The 27,579-nt window shown below is 46.0% G+C and overlaps 1 protein-coding gene across 1 annotated transcript; it reads right to left on the bottom strand.

The window, feature by feature from the left end:
- Positions 1-133: 133 nt before the first annotated feature.
- Positions 134-25,625, bottom strand: RBCK1 (RanBP-type and C3HC4-type zinc finger containing 1). Its single transcript, XM_006860721.1, has 12 exons — positions 25,604-25,625; positions 24,460-24,604; positions 11,179-11,272; positions 10,887-11,085; positions 9,233-9,354; positions 8,984-9,157; positions 8,034-8,194; positions 7,020-7,131; positions 2,692-2,871; positions 1,950-2,048; positions 1,559-1,702; positions 134-214 (listed from the first exon to the last, which is right to left on the bottom strand). The coding sequence occupies exons 1-12, from the start codon at positions 25,623-25,625 to the stop codon at positions 134-136; spliced, it is 1,533 nt and encodes a 510-aa protein (XP_006860783.1).
- Between the last annotated feature and the right edge of the window lie 1,954 nt (positions 25,626-27,579).

Raw genomic sequence — 27,579 nt, 5'->3', positions numbered from 1 at the left:
CAAAGGCACTGGGGCAGCCTGGACACTTCTCACATCAAACAAGGCAGCCAGGTAGCTCAGGGGCCTCGGCCTCTCTGCAGGGCTCCCGTCTCCATTGAGCCCAGAGCCCCACAGGGACAGGACCTCCCCCAGTTCAGTGGCAGTTCTGACAGCTGGGGTGACAAAGAACGCCATTCACCCGGCAGCGGCAGCCCCCGCTGATATCTCCCGGGCCCTAGAAGACAGAAGAAGAGAAACTATGTCAGGTGGTACAGATGGAGTGTGCCCTATGCTGCCCACCATATCCCCAGAGCAGACTGCTCTCTCACTTGGGACCTTTGCTCCTTGAGGGTTTCTGCTCAGTCTCACTCCCTAGTGAAGAGAGTCACCAGGGTGTCCTCTGGGCTCCCACCATCCCCATCCCCAATTTCCTGGTCTCAGCCTGTGCCCGTGGATCTGCAGGTCTTTATATTTGTCATGCATGGGAAGCATGACAGAGGGAGACATCTACCTGTATAAAACAAGGAGCCCCCAGTTCCAGGGGCACCCCTAACAACGCTGCTGCCATTTATGGGGAGCTCACCATGTGACTGATGGGCACCCTACCCTGCTGCTGAACACTTCTGTGACACGTGACTCTGATGCCAACCCTGAGTTAGGCCTGCTGTCCTCTCCACATGGCCACTGTAGAAATTCAGACTTGGGTGAGTGACAACCTAGTCCCCCAGCAGCAGGTGCCCTCCAGGACAGGAGCCAGCAACCTTTCTATAAAAGGTCAGTGCTGGACACCTGTGTGTACCTGTGGGACACTAAAGCAGCAGACCCCATGCTGTGAGTGAGTGAGTGCTGTTGTTAAAGTGCCATCGAGTCAGTTCCGACTCACAGCAACCCTGTATAGGATTTCCAAGGAGCAATGGTGAGTTTGAACAGCTGACCTTGTGGTTTAAACTGACCTTGCAGTCCAGTGCATTAACCCACTGCGCCACACCAGGACTCCGTGAGTGTAGCTGTCGCCAATAAAACTGTATTTATGGACAATGAAATGTCAATTTCATGTAATTTTCATATGTCATAAAGCATTACTCTTCTTCAAAAAGATGATACATCATTCTTAGCTTGCTGGCTACACCCAAACCAGTGACCTAGGGGCAGGGTGGATGTGGCCCTGCTCTTGGGGAAAGGAGTCCTGGTGGCACAGTGGTTAAGTGAAAGAACTGCTAACTGAAAGAACAGTTGTTGGTGAGAGATGTAACCATCTGCCTCTGTAGAGACCACAGCCCTGGAAATCCTAGGAGGCCGTTCTCCTGTGCCCTACAGAGTTGCTATGAGACTGCATGAACTCAGCAGCACACAAGTCTAGAGCGCTGAGTCAAAAGTGGTTACATGATGAACTACTAGCAGGAAGGCTGGCCGCTGGACTTCACCCAGGGGAGCCTCAGAAGACAAGTCTGGCAATCTGCTTCTGAAAGGTCTCTGCATGCATGGGGTTGCCATGAGTCAGAATGAACTAACCATAACTCCAGGGCAAGGCCCACTAAGACGCCCTGGCCCGCCCACTCCATGTGCTCCGGGGACTGACCGCTGGGCCCCAGCGAGGGCCCTTGGTGACCCAGCAGATCTCGGTGTGGCAGAGGGTGCAGCGGATCCAGTCACAGCCGTCCTTCTTCTGCACCACGATCTGGCAGTGCGGGCAGCGCATGGCCTCACCCTGCTGCAGCATCACCTGGGCCGGAGGGGGCAGAGCATGCAGGGAAATGTTGAAATCTCACTTTCTGCTGAGCCCAGCAGCCAGCACATTCTTATCCTTCCCTCCACTTAGACTGTTCACCTCTTGACCCCTGTCCCACATCCCATTTGCACTGAAAGAGTGATTGTCTGGAAGGAGGGCCAGAGCTTCAGAAGAGGTGTGAATCACAGCCCCCTGTCCCGACACAGCCCCAGAACACAAATCCCTGGTCCAGTCTTCTCACCTTCAGCATCTCAGTGGTCCGCCGGGCAGCCACATCATTCTGAGCCCGTAGGGCCAGGTCATCCTGGTACTCCTTGCAGTTCATCTGCTCGTGGATGGCCTGCAGGGATTGGGAGGTGAGGTGGGATGGGTGAGGGTTGGGGGTGAAAAGCTGAATGCCTCCAGATGGAGTCCTGGCATGGTAAACCAGGCACCCATTTTACCAAAGGCCACCCTGAGGCCCAGGGAAATGAAGCCAGGGTCATCACATATGACACGGGTGTGTTCAAACACTGATGGGAACACAAAGCCCCCACCCACCTCTCCCCCTGACGGCAAGCCCACTCCTGCCCAGGCCTGAGGTGTAAGACTGACTATTTTTGCCACATCAGAGAATGGGAACCAAGCTGAGGCTCACGCAGGTTCAGTTTGTGTTAGGGACAGAGTCAGTTCAGGACAGGGGTTAAGACTAGGTCTGTGATTGCAGACAATAGGAAATCAGTACCAGGGATGCCGTGGGGCCGGGGGTAATGCTGAAACTCAGTTTGGGGACCAGGTCCATGGTAAGACTCAGTCTGCGATCAGGAATGAGTCCAGGGTCTGGGCCGACTCTCTCACTGACACAATGTGAAATCACCATCAGCATCGTGGGTCCCAGGGCCCCTGCAGCGTGGCTCCCAGGGCCCCTTCAACGTGGCTCCCTGCAGCGTAGCTCCCTGCATCATGGGTCCCAGGGCCCCTGCAATGTGGCTCCCTGCTCTTACCTTGCAGAGCAGGCAGTTGACATGGAAACACACGGGGCACTTGAACTCATTGACGTCATCTTCAAAGAAGCACCATCCTTTGCAGTCGGGGGTCTTGCAGTGGTAGCTGAAGGGACTACGGTATTCAGCGATGGAGACACCTAAATCCAGAAATCGCTGGTAATCCTCTGGGGTCAGTAGCTGTCAACAGATCATGTTGTCACTCTGGGCTCAGAATGCCTGAATATGGTCTTCCTTGCCACTAAACATCCTCCAGGAAGCCCCCAAACCATAAACCCCAACTCAGCCCAGGCTCTTCATTTAACCCTCACTGTGTTTAAAAATTCTGTTAAAACATGAGACACTCAACAGCCTTAGTCATTGTTTGTTAAGAGCCATCAAGTCAGTTCCGACCCATAGCGACTCTGTATGGGGTTTCTGAGGAGCCGCTGGTGAGCTTGAGCTGCTGACCTTGTGGTTCAAACTGACTCTGCAGTCCAGCGCATTAACCCACAGCGCCATACCAGGACTCCATTAGTCACTAGAGAAATCCAAATCCAAACTACCAGGAGATACCATTTCATTCTCATTGTTGTTAAAGTGCTATCAAGTGTGTCCCAACTCACAGTAACCCTGTTTCCAGTGAGTGGCTGGTGGGTTTGAACTGCCAACCTTATAGTCTAGTGCTTATCCTGCAGTACCACACCAGGTCTCCTCACTCTCACTAGGACAGGACAGAACAAAACAAAAACAGAAAATATTAAGAGCTGACAAGGATGTGGGAAAACTGGAAAGCTCTTGGATTGCTAGTGGGAAGGTAAAATAGGGCAGCCTCTGTGGGAAACAGTTGGGCAGTTTCTCAAGGAAATTAAACAGAAATATATGACCTAGCAACTCCACTCCTAGGAATATATCCAAAAATATGGAAAGCAATGATTCCAATTGTATAGCAATGTTCATTTCAGCATTATTTCACAATAGTCAAAGGCGAAAACAACTCAAGCATCCATCAACAGATGAACGTTGTTGTTAGTCGGGCCCGACCCACAGCGATCCTGTATAGGGTTTCCGAGGCTATAAATCTTTACGGAGCAGTGAGTGGGCTCAAACTGCTGACTCTGTGCCGCCACGGTCCCTAGTGGATGAAGATACATTATACATATACAGTGGCATATTCTTTAGCTGTAAACAGAAATGCTTTCTGACACATGCAATCTAGAGATAAACCTTGAAACCACTCTGCTGAATTAATAAGTCAGACAGAAAAAGGATAACTATTATATGAAATAACTAGAATTGCTGTTGTTAAGTACTGTAGAGTCGATTCCGACTCATAGTGACCCTGCATAGGGTTTCCGAGGCTGCAAATCTTTATTGGAGCAGAAAGCCTCATCTTTCTCCCGCGGAACAGCTGATAGTTTTAAACTGCCGACCTTGAGGTTAGCAGTCCGATTCATAACCACTACGCTACCAGAGCTCCTTATATCTAGAATAGGTAAAGGTAAATCCATTAAGACAAAAGATGATTAATGGCTTCTGTGGCTCTGAGGCATAATATGTTGGCCCACAGGGTCAATTTGAGCTGTAAGGTCAGCAGTTCAAACCTACCAGTTGTTCCTTGGAAACCCTATACAGGGTCACTATGAGTCCGAGCCAACTCAATGGAACTTCACAACAACAGGGGGCAGGAGAAGGGAGAATGGGGAATTTAAAAAGAAAAAAAAAATTAATAATCTAATAATAATGGACAAAAGTAATAACAAGCAATGTTAGGACCCATTTCACTTCTGCAAGTAAATCTAAAGAAAATAGCATATGAGAAGGAAGAGGCGCTCTCTCAGCCTTAGCGCCATCTTGTTAGAAGCCAATGCACAGGCTGAAGCACAAAAGAAAGATGAGGTCGAGGTCCAAGTAAAGGCCAGCGTGTGTACCCACGGAAGTCACAGCAGCAGGAATACAGAATACCAGAGGGCGCAATGCTGGTGCAAGTTAACTACGTGTCTCAGTGGATCTAGACCTTCCATCGCCATTCAATAAACACTAGGAACACCTGAGTTCGTTTTGATCCTTTGTCCTGGACCTATGACATTCTGGACTAGTTATGTTCTGTTGTGGCTGAATGTAATGTGTACAATCAATCATTTCTTCTGTCTTAGCTGAAGGAAAAAAAAAAAAAGAGAGAGAGATAGAAGAGGAGCAGCACAAAATGTTCCGTGGAAGATTCTCAGAAACTGGAATTAGTAAAAGATGGAATATTAACAGGATATATGAGGGGGTTTCAAAACGTTCGTGGAAGAGTTCCATTCTGTTTTTGAAGCTTCCTCATGTGCCACAGGCGTCCTGGTGTGGTGCTTGATTGCTAATTTAGAAGGTTGGCAGTTCAAACCTACCAGCCACTCCTCGGAAACACTATCCAGGGTCTCAATGGTATTTAACAACAGAAACATATCCATAGACATTGGTAATAATCCTTAAAAAAAACTTGTAGCAAAGCAACAAAAGCTGTTATACCCTATACCGGTTATAACAATGAGGTTGAAATCTTAACCTAAATTCTGTATCTTGACTAGGGGTCGGTTATAAGAATTACATTCATCAGAACATATCTGATTTTACAATGGGTTCATCTTAGTGTGTCCAAAGGAAGCCTTAAAAAGCTGACTTAGAAGGAAAAAAAAATCTTATCTTCCCAGAGACACGAAGGAAACAGAAAACAGTTGGGGGACTTCCTGGGATGGTGGAATACAGGTGTTTTGGTGTTGTTTTCCCCTGCTCTGGTTCTATGTGAGTTAGGCATGTTCTTTGTAAAAACCACCCCAGTCTCTCTTTCTGCCACACATGACCATTCTCTAAGGCTTGGATCCATGCCCCCTTTTCAGGAATACATGAGACCTGCTGTCCCCTGGCATGGACTCTGGCCCCCTCACAATGTCCCTTGGCAGGGTGCACTCCACAGGAAACTCAGGGTGCCAGGATACAGTGAGTGGCTCTATCTCTCGGGGCCATTCAAGCTAGAGCAAGGCCTCCAACTCCCTGGGCTGGCTGCCTTCCTCAGATATTACACAGATGACACATCAAATGGGACTGCTCTTGGAGAAAAGGGTGTGAGTCCCCCAGATGCTACCCCTTTATCATCTCCTTCTCCCCTGAGGAGAAACAAGGTCACAAGAGAGGCAGAAGTGATGGGATCAACACTGAGGGCTCTCCTATTTGAACCCCAGCCACATTCAACCTTGCCTCCAAGACACCCAATTTGGAAAAGGCCAATTCCCAATGGCTTAAAAAATTATGAATCAAAAGGAGGGTGAGAATTTCATAACTTGAGGAATGCAATCAATGCCACTGAATTATACACACAGGAATGGTTAAACTCATGTTTGTTTTGGTGTATGTATTCTCAACAACAACAAAATACAACTTAAATCACAAATCAAGACCAACAGTCCACCTTGGAGGCCTAGAGGAAAAAGAAAGGACTTGTCCAAGATTACACACAGTCAGAGTGAGAAGTCAGTCACATTCCCATCAATAATGCCAACAGCAGCCAACACTCATGCACACACAAGCACACACAGCACTGTGGAAGACGCTGTAGTCGCGCCTGCCCACCCCACAGCCTTGGGTTGTCCTCTCCCACACAGAATCTGATTTGGAGGATGTGATTTGCTTTGGCCAACAACAAGATGGACTGCAGCAAGCATGAAATAAACAGAGACGTGGATGTGCTTCTGCACTGGGGCTTATGCTCCTGCTGCTCTTGGAGCAGGCCCTGGCCAGCTAAGATGCTGGTGCAGGACACCAAAGTGGAGAGGCCCACTCGTCTGCGGCTTAGGCCCTCACAAGCCAGCCTCTCCCAGCAGATCCACCCGCTGAGTTCAGACCAGAGGAACCATCCAGCTAAGCCCAAACCAACTATAGACTCATGAGCTGAATACATGGCTGTTTTTATAGCCACTCAGTTTGTAGTGATTTGTGACACAGCCAAAGCTAACTGACACATGCGCTTACATGGTATCCAGCACAATTCTAAGTTCTTTATGCAATTTCTCTCCTCTAATCTTTGCAACCCTTGAAATAGAAAGGGACTCAAACTTTAACCCTAAGCGAGGTGAGAAAACTGAGGCCCAGAGAGGCTGTCTGACTTGAGGTCACACACCCCAGCCATCTGACACCTGAGTTCCTTCATCAGAGGGGGTTTCTTTAGTCTCTCTATTCCCCAGTTCCCACCCTGTTCACTGTTTGGGCCCACAACACCCGGCACAGAGAAGGTTCTTGATAAATGTCTGTTGCCTAAGATCAGCTCCCCTGTTGGTCCCCATCTGCCAGCTTGACCAATCCCTGGGCCTTACCGCCCGGATTTCCCTCTCCAGCAGCTTGCCCGAGCACGAGTAGGTGTTGTCAATGAAGGGGCAGGAGACCTCCGCCTCCTGGCTGTTGCGGATGGTGCCCTGGAGGCACTCCCTGAGGAAGGGGTTGGGACAGAGTTAGGGCCATCCAAACTCACCCACCACAGGGCAATGCCTGACCCCACAGGTCTTTCTCAGACACCACTAGGTGGGCTTCTGTCTCAATACCCACTTTCTACCTGCCCATCACCCAGGCTTCCACATGTACCCACCCACTGCTACCACTTGGGCCCAGGTAGCCACCATCCCTTGCCTGGTGACTGTAATCATCTCTCTGGGCTCCCGGCACCCATCTTGCCCCTAAAGTCTACTCTCCACAGGACAATCACACCTTCCTCCTCAGCAGCTTCCCACCCACCTGGAAGAAACCAGAATGTCTCACTGCAGGTCACAGGTGCTTGGGACCTGCCCTTCTGCTTTCATTTCCTGCTATCTCCCAACCACCCCTCTGGTCACTTGGCCTCCTTGCTCTCCTCAAACAGGCCAGCCACATGCCCACCTCAGAGCCCTCTCCTCTCCCTCCACCTCCTTCCGCTCTGCTCAGATGCTACCTACTATGGGTTCTCTACTCTGTAATACACGGGTCACCAGGATTCAGAACTACAATGGCTATAGGGGCTTCCCCTGACACCCTCTTGAAACAGGTCCTCTCTCGCCTATTCTGATACAGTACTAATCAGTCCTCCCCACAGGAATGTGGCCTCCAGGAGACGGGGCCTGGGTCTTGTTCACTCCTGGAGCCCCAGTGCTTAGCTGTTGCTGGAAGCGAGGCTACTACTTGGGATGGAAAGACCATGAGGCTCAGAGAGGGTTCTATCTGGCCTTGTTCTTGTGTGGCCTTGAGCAAGTTGCTCAAGGCTTTTCAAGGCCCTCACATCCCTCACAGGTGTCTGAAGGGGTAGGCGCCCTCCGTAAAGGGCAGTGCTGCAGTTCTGGGGGTGGGGCTGGGGGCCGCACCTGCAGAAGGCGTGCAGACACTCCCGTAGCACCACGGCCTCGCCGGGCGCCAGTGCTGAGTAGCACACGGGGCACTCGGTGGGCTCGGCGTTCAGCACCAGGCTCCTCTGATCCAGCTGGACATGCTGCAGGTAGTTCCCCTCCTGTTGCTGCTGCTTCCGCTGGGGACATGGGGTGGGCCGTGGGGAGGGTCAGACCCGGGGGCAGCACTAGGGATGTGGTCAGACCAAGCAGTGGAACAAAGAAAGCTAGGGGAGACTCAGGATCCCTGGGTGGTGGGTAGGCCAGGGGTGGCCAGAAGGGGTCAAAATGACAAAACATCTGAGATGTGAAGTGGGGGTGTCAACTGAGAAGCTAGGCAGGGAAGAAGAGAGGGTGAGGGCTGAAGTTGTAGATGGGGGCGGGAATGGGGGTCATGGCCAGAGTGGGACGGGACTGAGCTGAATTCAAGGGAAATGCGGGGAGGGGGTGAGGTACAAGAGATTAGTGTGGGGGAACACTTGGCTCTAGAACTTGTGTATGTGTGTGTGTCACATAATTGGTGTGTCATGATTTGGGGCAGGACAGAAAGTGGGGTCAACCCCCCAGGAAGTCATGAAAGAAGGGGTCGGGGTCACTGGGTAAAGAGTGTGGTGACAGCTGGATGGTGCAGGAACTAGGTCACAGTTGTATGGTGGGGTAGGGGGTATGGGTCCTCGGTGTAGGCATAGGATCAAGGCCAGGGTCAAAGCCAACAACAGTTATAAGCAAAATCAGTACGTATTTCAAAGCCCAGTGCATCCACAGCCCACAAGGAGTCAGGGCATGTGAACCCTGGATGTGTGCTGGGGGGCATCAGTCAGTGTAGGATCACATCAGGGGTGTGGTCATGAGAAGTCACAGCACATGGTATCTCCCTTCCTGGCCTACGTCTCCCCAGCCCAGCCTCCAGGCGTCTGTCCTTGACCCACCTGCTGGTACTGGCGCAGCGCCTCCTCCTCGCCAGCCAGGCGTGCTCGCTCCTCCTCGTCTGGTTGGTAGGAGGCAGGGACCTGGTAGGCCTCCGGCCGAGACTGGCAGCACATCTCACAGCCAGGACGCGTGGGTTTGTTGATGAAGGTGCATCCAGGGCACTGCCAGCCCACCTGGGGGCAGAGCAGCTATGAGGTGGTGGAGCCCCATGGGAGGGTGAAGGGGGCACACTCAAGGAGGGGGTTTACCTGAGGGGTCTCAGGTGTGGCTTCCAGCTGCCCCTGCCTGGACTCCAGGGGCGCCCCAGGCTTGGGGACAGCTGCCTCCAGGGGGCCCCTTGGCTGCAGTGTGAGGTCCTTGAAGCCCAGGTCTGCAGAGAAGAGTTCAGAAGGTGGAAGGTTCCCATGGCCCACATGGCAGAGCTCCACACCCCTCACACACACACACCTTTCCACCATTTCCCCTCTCTGAAGGAGTCTCTAGCTCCATCCTGCCAGGTGGGCTCCCAAGGTCATGACCTCTGCTCCATCTCTGAATGCTCCTGTGTCCCTTTGGGCTTAAAAATTCTGCCCAAAGCTGGCCTCCTGTGCCAACAGGAAGTGACACACCTAGAGGGGCAGTGGCACGTCTGAGGCTGAGGCATTCTTGTCAAAAACTTCGAATCTGAATCCACTCCTGAGGAAACATCACATCCCAAACTGTGGGACACTCTACAAAGCTACAATGCATCAAAGAGCTAAAGCCATAAAGTCAAGGCACATCTGGGGGAAACCAAAGGTGGAAAGAGCCTGGAGAGGTCACCGTCAAGTCTTGGCAGTAAAGGGCATTTGTGAGACAAGATGTAAAACTGGAATAAACTCTGTAGACTCATACCAATGTTCACTTCTTGAATTAAACCTTTTTTGGGTTTAATACATGCTATATAATATTTAGGAGGGAAGGACCTCATGTATATAACTTAGCATCAAAATATTATATATAAAAAGAGGATAAAGCAAGCATGAAAAAGTTACTATTTGGGGACGCTGGATGAAGGATACATGGAAATTCTCTGTACAATTTTGCAACTCCTCTGTAAGTCTAAAATATTAAAAATACAATTAAACACTGCTATTTTCATCATACTCAATTTTTAGGTTAGAAACCTGAGGCCTGATGGCAAGGAGAGACAGAGCGTCTGAGGATGCTAGGCCCATGGACTGAGAAAGGCTGTGTGCCTATAGGCAGGAGGCTCGATTGTAAAACGTGCCCTTTGGACATTTAAACAAAAACCTTTTTTTGTTGTTTTCTATGTGTACATTAAATAATTTTGCTTTGTTCATTTGTGAAAAATAAGATGTAACAGGGAAACCACAAGGAGGAAGCAGGATAGCACGTGTTGTAGGGAGGGGACTGTCATCATTTAGATGAAACATAATATGATTGGTTTAAAGTAACGATGATGATCTTGTCTGTTAACCTTCACTCCATTCACAAGTTAAAACAAAGAAAAAGAAACCTGAGGCACAAAACAGAAACGAATTGTCCCAGGTTACCCACCACTACCATGAGTTGATTCCTACGCCTAGTGACCCTACAGGACCATGTGACCTGCTCCATAGGGTTCCCAAGGCTGTGAATCTTTACGGAAGCAGACTAGAACAGCTGCTGGATTTGAACTGCTGACTTTTCAGTTAGCAGCCAAATGTTTAACCCATGGTGTCACCTGGTTTCCTTGATAAATACCAGAGCCAAGATAGAAAGATTGATCTCTTCCCCATGCCGGCTCTTCTTGAAATGACTCCCTCCTAGGGTGTCATATGTCCCCTTCCCCCACCATGAGGCCCTCACTTAGAGCAGGCGGGCTCTGGCCCCTCCTGCCCTATGATCTCAGAGGGGTCCTGTGCTACTCAGGGGCCTCACCTTCCAGCATCCGTAACTGTCGCTCTCGCTGCAGCTCCTGGCGACTGAGTGAGGTGCTGCAGGCTGACAGCAGATACAGGTAGGCACTGTCCCCATTTCGCCGCACCCCATGGGAGTGCAAGGTTTCCTGGTCTCTCGTCAAGCGCTGCCCAATCACCCACCTCTGCAGGACTGGAGGGAAGCCATAGTCCAGGAATACCTGGCAGCAGGGGTATAAGAGAGGATGCTGGGTGGGAAGGGAAGACCAGAGTGCAGAGAGGTGGAGCCTCCGACTGAGGGCGCCCTCACTCACCATGTCCTTGAGGGAAGCCACTGTCATGTCAGAGCGTACTATGAGCCAGATGGTGATGGTGTGCATCTGAGCATCCTCCACGCTCACCCACAGCCTAAGGGGACAAGGAAGGACAGGGGCAAGGGGTTGGGTCACAGGTCCAAGCTCAGCCACCGGCTCTAGACATACACATGTGAGTATATGTACACATATCCTAACCCTAATCTGGGACAGGGGCCACATCCTTGTGCTTCTCTGTTTATTAGAACGCAATGCTCAGTCCCTTCATTGTCTCTCCCAAAACCAAACCAAGCCATGTAAATGGACTAAATGCTCCAATCAAAAGGCAGAGAGTGGCAGAATGACTAAAAACACATGAATCAACTATATGCTGTAGCAAGAGACACACCTTGAAGCCAAGGACACAAATAGATTGAAAATAATAGGATAGAAAAGATTATTCCATGCAAATAATAACCAAAAAAGAGCTTGGGTGGCAATCTTAATATTAGACAAAGTATACTACAAGACAAAATTTGTCAGAAGAGTTAAAGGACATTATATAGTGTTTAAAGGGGCAATAATCATAAACATACTTTTGTTGTTGTTGTTAAGTGACATGAAAGTCAGTTCCGACCCATAGTGACCCTGTGTAGGGTTTGCAAGGAGCAGGTGGTGAGCTTGAACCACCGTCCTTGCAGTTCAAACGACTTTGCAGTCCAGCGCATTAACCCACAGCGCCACACCAGGACTCCATAAACATGTTAGGGGGATTCAAAAAGCTCCTGGAAAAGTTCCACTATCTTTTCATTCTATTCTCTCAAAAGCTTTTTGAAGCTCCTTCATATCTGCATTCGACATTGTTGGTGTTGTTGTTTAGTGCTGATAAGTCAGTCCTGACTGATAATAACCCCTGTATAAGGTTTCCAAGAAGCAGCTGGTGGTTTTGAACCTCTGACCTTGTGGTTTGCAGCCCAGTGCTGATCCTACAGCACCAAGCAGGAGTCCGTACCCAACACTGGGGTACCTAAATGCATAAAGCAAAAAAAAAAAAGAATTATAGGAAGACAGTACTGCAGGAATAGCTGTAGACTTAAGTATACCACTTTTGATATTGAACAGAACATCTAAAAAGATCAGCAAGGAAACAGGATTTGAATAACACTACAAACCAACTGGTATGGCGTTGTGGGCTAATGCGTCAGACTGCAAAGTCATTTGAACTGCAAAGTCGGTGGTTCAAGCTTACCAACTGCTCCTTGGAAACCCTATACAGGGTCACGATGGGTCGGAATCGATTCGACAGCACTTAACAACAACAACAACAAACCAACTAGACTTAACATGCCTACAGGAAATATTCCAATCAAAAACAATATACATTCTACTCTAATGCACACAAAAATTCTCCAACAGACACTGTTAGGTCATAAAACAAATCTTAATAAATTTTAAAAGACTGAAATCATACAAAGTATCTGGAAACAACACAAACATGGAAATGAAACACCACACCATTAAAGTATCAATGGGTCAAGGAAAAAATCAAAAGAGAAATCACAAATTTCCTATAGTCAAATGAAATGATAGGGCAACATATCAAAACTTATGGGATACAGTAAAGGCAATACTCAGAGGAAAAGTTATAGCACTAAATGCCTATGAGAAAAAAGAACGATCTAAAATCAACAGCCTCACTCGACAACTCCAGGAACTAGAAAGGAAAGAGCAAATTAAGTTTAAATATACCAGTCAAAAAGGAAGTAACAAAGACCAGAATACAAGTAAATAAAACTGGAGACAGAAAAACAATAAAGAGACTCAGTATAATCAGAAACGGACAAACTTTTAGTTAGACTAAAGAAAAAGATACAAATAGCCAAAATAAAATTTGGAAGCGGGGATATTACAATGAACCCGACAGAAATAAAGAGAATTATGAGAGGACATTATGAACAACTCTGCAGCCACAAACTGATTACTCAGCTGAAATGGACAAATTCTTAGATGCACACAGCCTACCAAAACTGACTCAAGAGGAAATAAAAAGTCTCAACAGACCCATGACAAGTGAAGAGATCAAATCAAGGACCAAAAACCTCTCAACAATAAACAAAAAGTCCTGGGTCAGATGCCTTCACTGGTGAATTTAACCAAACATTCAGAGAAGAGCTGTCACCAATTCTACTCAAATTATTCCAGAAGATAGAGGATTTTATGATACAAGCATAATCCTGATAACCAAATCAGATAAAGACAGCACTAGAAAAGAAAATGACAAGCCAATTATCTCCTGGGATGGCACTGTGGGTTAATGCGCTGGACAGCAAAGTCATTTGCGCTGCAAGGTTGGTGGTTCAAGCTCACCAGCTGCTCCTCAGAAGCCCTATACAGTCAGAACTGATTTCACAGAACTTAACAACAACAATATCTGTTATTATATAAAAATCCTCAATAAAATACTAGCAAACAGAATCCAACAGTATATTAAAAGAGGCAGACAACATGACTCAGAATTTATTCCAGGAGTGTTGAGATGATTCAACATTAGAAAATCAATCAACACAATACACCAAATCACATAAACAAAGGAAAAGAATCACATGATAATTTCCATGGATACAGGAAAAGCATTTGATAAAATCCTACATCCTTTCTTGATGAAAACCCTAAAGAAGACTGGAATAGAATAGAAATTCCTCAATGTGACTCAGGGTATATGTGAAAGCCAACAGCCAACATTATACTTAATGGAGAAAGACTAAGCTTTCCCCTTGAAATGAGGAGAAAGACAAGGTTGCCCGCTCTTACCACTTCCATTCAACACTTCTATTCAATATTGTATTAGAAGTCCTAGCATAATAGTAAGACAAGAAAAAGAAATAAAACGTACCCAGACTAGAAAAAAATAAGTAAAATTGTCTCTTTTCATGGATGACATGACCCTATATATAGAAAACAGTGAAGAGTTAACAAGAAAACTTTTAGAGCTAGTAGAGAAATTTGGCAAAGTTACAGGTACATAGACAACAAAACTCAGTTGGGTTTTTCTCTACAGCAGCAATGAGAAATTGGAAAGGGAAATTAGGGAAATAATGCCATTTACAATAGCTTCTAAAAGAATAAAATACCTAGGAGCTGCAAGGACTTATACAATGAAAACTGTAAAAACACTTCTGAAAGAGATTTAAAAAGGCTCAACTAAATGGAAAGATGGTTTATGTTCATGGATTATAATACAAGTAACCATGCTACGCAAAGTAATTTATAGATTCAATACAATCCCGATCAAAATTCTAACAGCCTTCTTTACAGCAAAAGAAAACCCAATTCTCAACTTTAGATGGATGGCTAGAGGTCCCAAATAGCTATAGAAATGCTCAAACTCATTAACAACCTGTGATATGCACATAATACAACCTTGCTCGCTCCAAGCAAAGAGGATTCAAAATACTGATTGAAGATCAATGACTACATTATGGATTGTATTTCCATGTGAATGGAGTAAAAATTGAAGTTGTTAAGACTTCATTTTGCTTTAGATCCTTAATCAAGCCGCATGGAGGCAGCAGCCAAGAAATCAAACAATGTATTGCATTAGGTAAATGTGCTGCACAAGACCTCTTCAAAGTGTTCAAGAGGAAAAGATATTAGTTTGAAGATTAAGGTATACCTGATCCAAGCCATGGTATTTTCATAGCCTCATATGCATGTAAAAGTTGGACAACGAATATGGAAGACCATAAAAGAATTGCTGCAATTGAGTTATGGTGTTGGAGAATAATAATGAAAGTACCATGGACTGCCAGAAGACCAAATAAATCTGTGCTGGAAGAAGTACAGCCAAAATGCTCCTTAGAAGCTGGAACTGGAGAATACTGAAAGTACCATGAAATACCAGAAGACCAAAGAAACCTGTGTTGGAAGAAGTACAGGCAGAATGCTCTCATAATTCAGACATGTTATCAGGAAGGAGCAGTTCCTGGAGAAAGACTTCATGCTTAGCAAAGTGGGGGGGGTCAGTAAAAGAAGAGGAAGACCTCCAAGGAGACAGATTAGCACAGTGGCAGCAGCAACGGGCTCAAGTGTGACAACATTTGTGAGGATGGCAGTGTTTCTTCCAGTTGTGCATAAGATCACTAAGAGTCAGAACCAATTTGACGGCATGTAACAACAACGGCCACAGCTTGGTTCTAGTATAACAATAAACATACAGGCCAATGGAATAGCATTGAACCCAGAAATAAACCCACATATCTGTGGTCAATTGATTTTTTACAAGGATGCTAAATCCATTCAATGAAAGAAAGGAATTATTACAGCCAAGAGTTAGACCCAAACAGTCCCAATTCTGGTTAAAGTGAACTTCGGGACTGACTTTCCCAAGGATCCTCACATATTTCTGGAAAACCAAATCATGAAAAGGTCCAAAATGTGGAAAAGAGATTGACCTCAAAGGAACCCAAGATAATTTAGGAAACAGAACACCACCACCAGGCAACTCGAGTGAGTACCTCCCCGGGAGATCTGACAAACATTCCATCAAGCAACAACAGACAAGCAGCAGTAAGAAATTGAGGACGTGTTCTTGGCAATTAAAAAATGAACTGTGGAAGTAGCCAAACTGTAAGGTCTAACTAGCAGTTTACTGGGAAGAAAAGGATAAGAGGAAGCTTGCAAATGACAGCATGCGGAGGCAGGCAATCAACTAAATATAAAATTTGGGAAAATTGCAAATGTTAAAAGACTAGTTTTTTTCAAATAATTAATGGCATGAAAAATAGAGGAGAATAAAAGAAACTTAAGAGACTAATTAACCAAATGCTAATTGTTTGGCTCTTGTTTAACCTCTGATTTGAAAAACCAGTTTTTTTAAAAAAGTATAATGAAATAATCAGGAAAATTTGAATATACATTGATGGTTATTAGGGATTTGAGGGACCATAGTGGTGCAGTGGTGAAGTGCTCCAAAGTGGTTTGAACCTTTCAGCAGGAGAAAGCCATGGCATTGTGCTTCTGTTGAGATTTACAGCCTTGGAAAGTTCTAGTGGTGGAGGTAGTGGTAGAAGCAGCCAATTAAGCCAGATCACTGGAGACAAGCCAGTGAGGAGTCTGGCCAGGCATGGTGAAGTCCTGGGCAAGTATGTTGCAGGAACGGGGCTTGGGCAGCTGCTGGTGCTAAAGAAAGATGAAGGTCTCTTCTGAGAATGCCAAGCAGTCTAGAAGGTGTGGGTGTCTTCAAGGGTGGTACGATACCTTCTTGTGATACTGCCTGGGGAGCCCCCAGTCCACAGCCCTGACTTTTCAGATTGTTCGCAGAGCGGGAACTCCCCATCAGTGCTCTCCAAGGGAGAAGTTTACTGTTGTCATGCTAATTTCTATTATGCTCCAAGGTCTTTTCAGAAGGCTCCATCCCCCATCCACTCTTACACAGGCCTTCTCCTTCTCCTTTCCAGCCCACTTCACTCACTCTCACCTTCACCTCTTGTCTGTTTTTAGGTCATTTGGTTTCTTTTCGGTAGAATAGTCACTGCCTTTGTTAAAGTTTTAAAAATGAAAAGTCGGCAGTCTTGCAAAAAATAAAAACTCTTAGAAACAGTCTGGAGCAGTTCTACTCTGTCTTACAAGCCAACTTCTACTCAGTGATAACTGATTTGGTTTATTAGGGGATTTTAAGAAATTATTCTTAATTTGTAAGCTTTGTTAATGGTATTGAGGTTATTTTTAAGTCTATTTTTAGAGACTCATTCTAAAATATAGGGGATTACTTAATATGTGTGTCCCTTCTCCCCCACAAATGAGATCCTTATTACTATGTCTCTAGTTGGAGTCGTTGTTGTTGCTATGTGCCCTGGAGTCAGTTCTGACGCATAGCGACCTTGTACAGGGTTTCTGAGGCTGTAAATCTTTACGGGAGCAGAAAGCCTCATCTTTCTCCCTCGGAACAGCTGGTAGTTTAGAACTGCTGACCTTGCGGTTCACAGCCCGATTCATAACCACTCGATACCAGAGCTCCTATAGTCATTGTAATGCCCATCAAATGATTGGGTGGGATCCTGCAAATTGGATGGATGAAACTTAATTTGGAAATTGGTTAGTTTTGCCATCTCTAGAAGCATTTCTCAGAGGCAGAAATGCGGACTCTGGTGACTATCAAGAAAGAGCCACGAGTGGAGTGGAGTGGAGTGGTGGGGGTGCCTGCGGCAGCAGAACCAAAAACACCAAACAGAGGCCTAAGGGCTGAGTGCCTTCATTTGGCAGGAGGCTGGCTTGCAGAATTGGGTGCCCTCTGGGCATATATCTGCTCAAGAAACTTTTAGCAGAGGCCAAGGGGCCAAGGACCAGAGAGTGGCCTGCCTGCAAGCCCAGCTGAGAAGAGCCAATCTTAACCCTGATATTGTTGTTGTTAAGTGCTGCTGGGGTCGGTTCCGACCCACAGTGACCCTGTACAGGGTTTCCGAGGAGCAGCTGGTGAGCTTGAACCACCAACCTTGCAGTTCAAACGGCTTTGCAGTCTGGTGCATTAACCCACAGTGCCACACCAGGATTCCTCTTAACCCTGATATTGATCCAGAATTGTACCCTGATACCTTAACTCCCCTAAGTACCCACACAATTTTGAGTACTGTCTGTGAGTTCTGTAAGGTTACTGCAACACGTCCTTGAAGCCAGCAGAGAAGTGGTGTGGGAGGGACGGCTGGTGTCAGAACCGACTAAAGTTGGAGGATGGAGATATGTCTGACCTCCACCTCATAGGAATGGCAGGAATCAGCCTTGGACTGGTGATTTTCCTCCTCCTGCTTTGTGAAGCTAGAAGAGGTAAGACGCTGCCTCTAGGCCACTGTTGCACATTCCAAAGTAATTGTGAGTGAAATAATATCAGGGATTTTGCTTGAAATTACCTTCAAAGTTCTTTAAGAAAATGATTTTGAACAATGAAGTGAGATGGCAAAATCTAAAGTGTTTACAGATCCCAAATGTTTACCTTCCAGTTTTTCCACATGAAAAGTTTTTGAAATGCAAGAAACAAAAATAGGTAAGTCTGATGCAAGAGAATGGGGGAAATTTTTTGATAAAGGAAACAAGTGTAAATTGCTACAATTTGATTAACTTAACCTTTACTTATGGATGTAATAGCTCAAAATACCAACAGAGAGGGGAAGGAGTCTTCACATCAAGTATCAATACTATCCCCTCTATATACAGGGTAGACAGCGACAGGCAACTTAGATATTTGCTACCTAAAATGAGGGGGTGATAAAAGCATGAAGTAACTAACACCTTACAAGTTTTCAAGAGGGAATTTAGTATAAGAGTGTACAAGGGAAGACAGAGTCCCCAATGAATAATTTTCATCTTGTCTAGACAGGTCTGGTGAAAAGAGATGGGGATAAATAAGGTTCTTATGATTCAGTAGTGAGTAACTGTTATCATGACTAATTGTGACGGTCACAAATGTAAAGGTACAGGTTTTGTAACAAAAACGGGGAAGTAGTTAATCTTACAGTCCAGAAACAGAGGACACCTAGGACCATCAAGGGAGAAGAACACAAGTGGAATGTGGGACCCTATCCAGAGAAGCAGTGACACCAGAGATGCAGGCAGAGATGAGGACATGGAGACAGGGAGCAGCTGAGGACTCTAGACTCATGGAAAGAGAGGGACTGGGTGCTGGTGGCCAGGAGGCAGGCTTGCAGAATGTGTCCTTTGGTGTTTAAATGATTATACATTCCTGAGTGTTTTTGTGTATATGTCCCCACCACCCCCCAAAAGAAGAAAAACAGAGGGAATGGAAGCAAATACTGTTGAATGATGAGGCACAGAGGAGATTGTAGTCACTGCAATGAAATGAAGGTGGAAAGGTAATGTTCTCCCATGTAAACTATCACTCATTTCACAATAAAAAAAATAGGAGAATGGGGAAAAGAACTAAAAAGAATTGTAAAGATGATTGGATCTTAACCCTTAAAATGTTTTTCTTTAAGCAACAGTCAAACTAAAAGTACATGTGATTTCAATTCTTACCTTCCATATGGAGACCTGTGCTCAATGACTGGCCAATCCACTTGCTGGACAGTCACCACTGATTTGTCAGTAAAGGCCAGTGCTGAAGAGATTTCAGTGGAGCTTCCACGAACTCTGGTGGCACAGTGGGTTAAACAACGGGCTGCTAACTACAAGGCCATCAGCTGGAACCCACCAGCCTTCTAGAGAAAGATGAAGTCATCTGCTTCCATAAAGATAAGCAACCTCAGAGGAGTTCTACTCCGTCTGTTAGGGTCACTGTGAGTCGGAATCGATTCAGTGGCAGTCGGTTTCAGATAAGATGGACTAGGAAGAAGGGCCTGGTGATCTACTCCTGGAAATAAGCAATGACAATCCTGTGGAGCACAGTGAGTGATGGGGATGGTGGGGGCCAGGCAGCATTTCATTCAGTCAGCCAGGGCTGACTCCACCCGCAGCTAAAAACACTTACTCTCCCGGGAATACTACCATCATCAAAATACTGCAAATGCGATTTTAATGAGGTTACACTTGTAGACTCTACCTAGAGGCAGAGTGCAGAGACCTGAATTACACTTAGAAAACAAAATTTAAAAGCTCTTCCTTTCACATTAACAATTGCAACAACAAATACAATGCGATCAGGGTTGGTGGGTAGTCAGCTAGTCGGATAACTGGTTTAAGTGCAGAAGTCAACTGTGGTACACAAAGCTGAATCTCTAAATTTGAACTTACAAGCTATAGATGCACATTCACTGGTAACAAAAGCCAACACCTTTTCTTAGAAAATAAACCTGCTGACTGGAGGGCCCATGATTTTGGAGTCTTTTTTTGGTATGAGCCATATCTACAATTTCCAGTTTCTGCTTTTTTTTTTTTCTTAAAGCAGAGCAAACACTTACATTCTCAAAGTATAAACACTTACATTCTCGAAGTATCTGAGTACAGGACCCTTCTGGATTTTTACCATGTTTTTTGCAACCATCTCACCTTAAAGTATGCTAACGATAAAGCTGATCATTCAACCCCACCCTGAGGTTCCACAGGTGAGAGACCTAGAGATCTGCTGCAGACTTTACAGACAGGAAACCCCTAGGGGTCATTTGAACAGACACCACCACCACCACTCTATAAAGTGATAAGGAGTTTTGGTGACTTGCTTTCTGTCTTTCTAAGCAATTAACTCAGTTCTCAGAAAAACAATTTCCCTGTAGCACTCAGGTTTTATTAAGTAATAGAATCACAAATTAAATTACAATAACAAGTACAACTCTCAACTGACTGCTGGTAGGCATCGGCTCCACTGGTGAGCTCCCATAAGAGAGCAGGTCTGCTGGCCCAGAGCCTCTCAAACACAGGTTCCAGCCTGAGGTGGGAATCCAGATCCAAAGACAACACTTTGAGTAATAAGATGCTCACTGATGTTGTACACCAAGCTACAAGCATCAGTATGCTTTATAAAGGATCCTACCCAAAATACCCCGTTGCCTCATAGCAACCCCACAGGGCAGAGTAGAACTGCCCTATATGTTTTCCAAGAGTGAAAATCTGTATGGGAGCAGTCCCAGCTTTCTCACGAGGAGCAGCTGGTGGGTTTGAACCAGTGACCTTGAGGTTAACCCATTGAGATGCCAGAGCTCCTGAGGAACCTACAATGCCATTTCATTTGGGGGATCGAGTAGGGATCAACTAGGAGAGCTTCTACTATGATAAAAACAAACAAACCAACAAACCTACTGCCATCAAGCTGATTCTAGCTCATTGCAATCCTACAGGACACAAGGGAATCGCTCAGCAGGCTACAAGTTTTTATGAAAGCCAACTGCCTCATCGTTCTCCCAAGAAGTGGCAGGTAGGTTCAAAGTGCTGACCTTTCCATTAACAGCCCAAAACTGAACCCACTGTACTACTGGGGGATCCTTTTGTGATACTTAACAAAATTCAGGAAGCCGGGAAAAGGGAAGGTGTGAGATGACTATGCTAAATTACTCATCTTTCCTAGCACAAAGTCCACAGGTATGGTCTATGTTAGATATATCTAGAAATAAACATAGAAGCATTTGACTTAAGTATGAAATGGCCAGCTGATCTATTACTGCCATGCAATTCCTATAGAAATCCCCGCTGACTTATTTGCAGAAGTTAATAAAATGATCTTAACATTCATATTCAAGTTTCAATTTTCAAGAGACCCTGAATAGCCAAAACAATTCTGCAAAAGAACTAAGTAAGAAGACTCATACATCCCAATTTCAAAACTTACTAGAAAACTATAGTAGTTAACACAGTGCAGTATGGCATAGGACAGACCCATCCATCAATAGAATCTAATTTTTGAGAAAGGTGCCAAGAAGATTAAGTAGGGAGAGAATCATATTTTTCACAAATGATGCTAAAACAACTAGGTATCCACATGGGAAAAAAATGAAGCTGGACCCCCAACTCACACCATATACAAAAATTAACTCAAAATGGACCAAAGGCCTAAACTTAAGAGCTATTGTTGTTAAGTGCAACCTTATATAGGGTTTCCAAAGAGCAGCTGGTGAACCACTGACCTTGTGGTTAGCAGCAGTTCAATGTTTATTCTACACCAGGACTAAGATGATAAAATTCTTAGAAGAAAATATAGGCACAAATCTTCATGACCTTATGGGCAATGGTTTCTTAGATATGACACTAAAAGGACAAGCAACAAAAGAAAACACAGATAAGCTGGATATGAACAAAATTAAAACTTGTGCTTCCAACAACACCATCAAAAAGATAAACGACAACCCACAGAATAGGAAAGAAAATATAATGTGTCAGACTGCAAAGTCGTTTGAACTGCAAGGTCAGTGGTTCAAGCTCACTTCAGCTGCTCCTTGAAAACCCTATAAACAGGGTCACTATGGGTCAGAATCTACTCAATTGTACTTAACAACAACACCTTTTACAACTTAATAAAAAGATAAGTAACCTGGTACGATGAAAAATACATAGATCGATGGAACACAATTGAGAACCCAGAAGTAAATCCATCCACATACAGTCAGCTGATCTTTGACAAAGGGCCAGAACATATTACATGCAGAAGAGAGTCTGTTCAACAAATGATGTTGGCAAAACCAAATAGATTTTCAGAAGAATAAAGGAAGACCCATGTCTCACCCCATATACAAAAACAAACTCAACATGGATTAAAGACCTAAATGTAAAACCTAGAACTATAATGATCATCAATGAAAAACAAGGGACAAACTTAGGGTCTCTAATACATGGCATACATACACTATCAAACATTGCAAAAATTGCAAAAGCAATAGAAGACAAAATAGATGGCTGGGACCTCCTAAAAATTAGAAATTTAAATATACCAGAAATACATGAGTTAGAAAGAGAAAAAAGGAACATTTTTTGATGGTTGCCAGGGATGGGGGGAAGGGAGAGTAGTTCACTGGCTAGAGGGTAGACTTCTTAAGCAATATACAAGAAGGAAAGAGAAATATACAGGAAAAGGGAAGTTGGCAGAAGATTGAGGAAGACATGTAAAGACAAAGGGAGGCATATAAGGGTTAAAGGGAATAGAGGTAAATAATGATACAACCTTGGAACAACAATGTTCTGCCGATAGATACATGGAGAGAGACACATGCTAAATGGGTATGGGAGGAAGAGTGGAACATTTATATAAATTTATATATCCCACAGATAGATACATATAAGAGTTTGAAAGAGGATATTGGTACATGAGTATTTACCTTTCCTACAAACACAACTATGAATGTGATGGAGCATACAGCAGGCAAAATGATAAAAATTTCTTAGATATTATCAAATATCTTAAGTCATGGAGCAACTGAGTTTGGGGGCTCAAGACCGGAGTCTCAGTGGGCACTGTGGTCAACTGACATAAGCCACAAAGACAACGTTCTATATCCTACTATAGTGAATAACATCTGGGATATTAAAAACTCAGGAGCTGTCGTCTAAGGTCCATGTGCTGAAGAAAGAAGAGTGATAAGATCTGAAGATGCTTAGAATCAACTAGTCCAGTGGACTAATGGAGCATGTGAACATCAGTTTCCTCAACTCTGGGACCAAAAGAACTAGATGGTGACCAGCTATCACTACCAACTGTTCTGAACAAGATCAATCACATTAGAAGGTCCTGGATAAGAGTGATAGAATATGTGGAACAAAACTCAAAATTATTTTAAAAAACAACACCACTCAAAAATCACCAAGCTTACTGGTCAGAAAGAGACTGGAGGAACCCAAGTCTATGGCCCTTGACTACCGTTGGGGTCTGGAAAGGAACTCACACTCATGGCTCCATTTCCAGCCAGGCAGAGTACGTAGGTAGGTATATAGGGGGGAGTCCTGTGTGGCGCTGTGGGTTAATGCACCAGACTGCAAAGCTGTTTGAACTGCAAGGTCGGCGTTTCAAGCTCACCAGCTGCTCCTCGAAAACCCTATACAGGGTTGCTATGGGTTGGAACTGACTTAATGGCACTTAACAACAACAACAAAGTGAGGAATGCTCACTATGAATGAAGTGAGAAGTGTTGGGAAGATAGGTAGAATGGAAATAGGGGCAACAGGGAAGAAGCAGGATGACTGCTGTTCCATGGAGGGGAATGAAACAAAGTGTATGATTTGCTGACTATAAACTGATGATCTTGTCTGTAAACCTTTACTCAATTCACAATAAAAAATTCAACATAAATAACTAAATACCAAAAACCCTCAGCATTAAAATCTTTAAAATTTTTTAAAAAGAGTAAGTAACATCATTTAAAAAACGGACAAAAGATCTGAATTGAAACTGATAAGCACATGAGATGTTCAACCTCACTAGCCATCAGAGAAAGGCAAATTAAAACCACAAGGATAAACCACTTCACACCCACTAGGACAGTTATATAATTTACATATAAGCAACAGATTTTATATAGAGAAATACAAACCTTGACATATATATAGAAAAAGAATGACAAAGCTAAGCGTATGCAGTAAAATGCTAATATTTGGAGCATATGGGTAAAGGGTACATATGAATTATTTGTACAATCTTTGTACAATCTTGCCAGTCTTCTGTAAGTCCGAAATATTTCCAAATAAAAAGCTGAAAATTTAAAATAAACACTTCCCAATTTTCATGTCGGAAAACTAGGCACAGAAGGGACTTGCCCAGCGTCACACAGATGGTAAATGCCAGACCTGGAACTGAAAACTCAACATTTTTTCTCCAGGCTGGCTGTTCTCAAACTAGTTCCCTAAATGACTCCCTCCTGGGATGTATTCCATCCTTACCTGATATCCTGTGATGGGGCAACTTCAGGCTTCAGTTGCACACTCAGGGGCACCCTTCGTTCTGCCAGCCAGATGGCACACTTCATGGCTACCCGCTCATCCCCGCCTGCCACTGCCCGGCTGAGGCTCAGGGCCACCTCCTCTGCTGGAAGCCAGCACAGCAGAGACAAGTTAATACCAGGGTTTATTTTTCAAGAGCTGAAGGTGAGGAAGGAGGGAGGAGGTGATCCTTTGTACTATGATGCTTCCTGTCTTCCTGGTGAACTCCTACAAATCCTTCAGCATCCAGCTTAAAACACCCTTCCTCTGGGAGGCCTTTCCTGACATTTGCCCCAGTTCTCCTCACACTAGGCTCAGTTGGGTTAAATTTTTCCTTCATATTTCCATTTATTTATCCAACAAGCATTTACTGAATTCCTATTGTGTGCTGGTCACTGTCCCAAGAACTAGGACTCACAGTGACTAAGATAAATAGGGTCCCTCTCCTCATGGACTTCCCAGCCCCATGGGGAAACAGCCAATTAACAAGTTTAACAAATGAGCAACAGCAATATATTCAAGACTGTGATCCATACTCAGGAGATAAACAAGGAGATCAAGGAAGGATTCTGGGAGGTGATACTGAAGCTGAGAGTTGTAAGAAAAGATACTGGACTGTCAAGACTCAGGGCAGGATGGGTGTTCAGGTAGAGAGAACAGCAAGGGCAAAGGTTTTGAGGCAAGAAATGGTTGGATTAGAACAAAGAGGCCAGTGAGGTCAGTGACGCCCCCAGGCCTTGTGAACTGTCCATGGGCTATGGGTTTTGTTCTGAGAATGCAGGGGAAGGTTAAGGGCAGGGCACTGGCCAGATCTGACTTGGGCTCACAAAGCTGAGTGGAAGAGACAAGAAGGGAAGCCAGGTCAACTGAGGTATGTCTGTCTCCACAGCAGGGAGGTCGCCAAGTTAAACGCCCATTGTCTCTGGGATCCCCCATCAGGATCTCTACACAGTGCTGGCCCAAGGAGGTCTCAGAATTGGCAAGACCCATCTGAAAGTCAGAGGGTCCCAAGGGAGAAAACTGAGGGGGAGCTTGGCGGAAGGAAGGCCCCGGTGGGAGAAAGACCCACCTCGAAGTCCCCCAGCCACCTCCAATCTGTGCCTACCTTTCTTGGTCTTCTCGTCCATCGGGCGTGGGTGGGCCCATCCCCCCAGGCGGGGGCCGCGGCTCCTGGAAAGTGCTACCGCCGCGCGGTCACCTGAGGAAGGGCGGGCGACCAGGAACAATTCAGCCCCAGCTGAGTGGCCTCTGGCGCGGCCTGAGCCTTCTTTGGGCCGAGTTGCCCCCGGCAGTACTCGTGACGTCTCGCACGACCCGGGGAGCGGAGATTTCGCCTGGGCTAGGGCAAGGGTCGGGACTCCTGGGAGGGTGAAGGGACTGGAGGATCCGACCCAAGCCCTCATCCTCTCATTAACTGGGCAGGCCCGTGGGGGAGGTCCCATTGAAGGGTCCCAGTGAAGCCCCGCCCAGGATTCAAGCCCACCTCATTCTCCTCCACCCGAGGCCCCGTCATTCGGGAGGAGCTGCTAGAAGAGAAAGTGAAAGTAGCGGCCCCGGAAGTAGAGTGGGTTGGGGTGGGACGAGCGGAAAAGTGTCCCCGATCTGGACTCTCCCGAGGCCCATTACATTAGGACGGAGCCTAGGCCGTCCCAGGTGCCCGCCGCGAGGTCACCGCGGTTCCGAGTGCTAAATCTCTAGTGTGGGCGACTCCACCCCGTCCCCCAGAGCTGACTCCCAATCCCGAACCCCTACTCACCCGCCCAGCCGCGCTCTCCCGGCCCAGGGGGGAGGAGGAGGGCGGGGGGAGGGGAGGCTGGGCCGAGGGCTCCTTTGAACCAGAAGCCAACCTCGGAGGTGCCCCGCCCTCCCTATCCCCAAATACAGCGGCACCAGCCCGGGTCCTTAGACTGGTTCACAGGTGAGGCACTGTTGTGACTGCCCAAAGTCACACGGACGGAATTAGAATCCAGGCCTGGCAAATTCTCAACGGTGTTCATTCTCAAATTCTACGTGCTTCCGGAGTCGTGAGTGAAGCTTGCATGTTCTTGGCACAAACTGAGAGGCCTCTGCATCCTCCAGGACCCTCCGTCCCTCATCTCTCCCACCCGTCAAGAACAGCAGATTCTGCCGGCTCCACTGCAGAATAGATCCAAAATCTGTCACCCCTCATCTCCTCCAGTCCCCATCCCGCTCTGACTCGCCAAGTGCCCTATACTTGCTTCTCACTGAGCCCCCCTTTCCCCGCCCCCCAGTTCATTTTCCATGCAGGGTCTTGTTAAAATAGAAAGCAAAGCATGTCATTCCTCGGCTCAAAATACTCCTAAAGCTCCCATCTCACTCAAAGTAAATATCAAAGTCCCCACAACCCACCCGGTTCACTGCCTTTCTCTCAGCTCACTTAACACAAGCCCCACTGGCCTGGATCCTGAAACAAATCAGGTACGCGCCTACCTCAAGGTCTGCGCATTTGTCTATTTTGTCTGCTGTGTTCCTGATGTCTAGAACAGTTCCTAACACGACTTAGCTGTTCAAGGACTGTTTGTTGAATGAATAAATGAACATTTGAATCATTTGTTGTTGTTAGGTGTTGTGGAGTTGGTTCCGACTTACAGCGACACTGGTTGCGGTGGTAGTTGTGCTGTCCAGTTGGTTCCGACTCAAAGTGATCCTGTACGGGGTTTCTGAGGTAGTAAATCTTTATAGGAGCAGAAAGCTTCATCTTTCACCAAGTAGCCGCTGGTAGATTCAAACTGTTGACCTTGTAGTTAACAGCCCAGTGTGTAACCAGTGCGCTACCATAGACCCTATGTGCAACGGAATGGCGGTGCCTAGTCATGCACCATCTTCACACGTGGTATGTTTGAGTCCACTGTTTTAGTGCCATCTTACTGGGAGTCTTTCTCTTTTTCTCTGACCCTCCAGCTTTCCAAGCATGATGTCCTTCTTTAGAGATTGCTTCCTCCTATCAATATGGAGGAGTACTGATATGGCGCTGCGGGTCAATGCATGGACTGAAAAGTCGGTTTGATCTGCAACGTTGGCAGTTCAAGCTCACCAGGCATTCCTCAAAAACCCTATACA

The sequence above is a fragment of the Chrysochloris asiatica genome, unplaced genomic scaffold (genome assembly GCF_000296735.1).
Source record: "Chrysochloris asiatica unplaced genomic scaffold, ChrAsi1.0 scaffold00039, whole genome shotgun sequence".
Taxonomy (NCBI): Eukaryota; Metazoa; Chordata; class Mammalia; order Afrosoricida; family Chrysochloridae; genus Chrysochloris; species Chrysochloris asiatica.
Note: the sequence above shows the minus strand (reverse complement) of the source record. Positions and strands in the feature narration are given on the sequence as shown.

What these genes read in the sequence shown, in the direction of transcription:
- RBCK1 (XM_006860721.1), bottom strand. Translation starts at nt 25,625, where the DNA reads ATGGACGAGAAGACCAAGAAAG. An exon ending in TGTCTGCACGCCTTCTGCAG is followed by an intron (nt 7,132 to 8,033) that starts GTGCGGCCCCCA and finishes CCCCTTCCTCAG; the next exon opens with GGAGTGCCTCCAGGGCACCA. An exon ending in GCCCTCGCTGGGGCCCAGCG is followed by an intron (nt 215 to 1,558) that starts GTCAGTCCCCGG and finishes TCTGTCTTCTAG; the next exon opens with GGCCCGGGAGATATCAGCGG.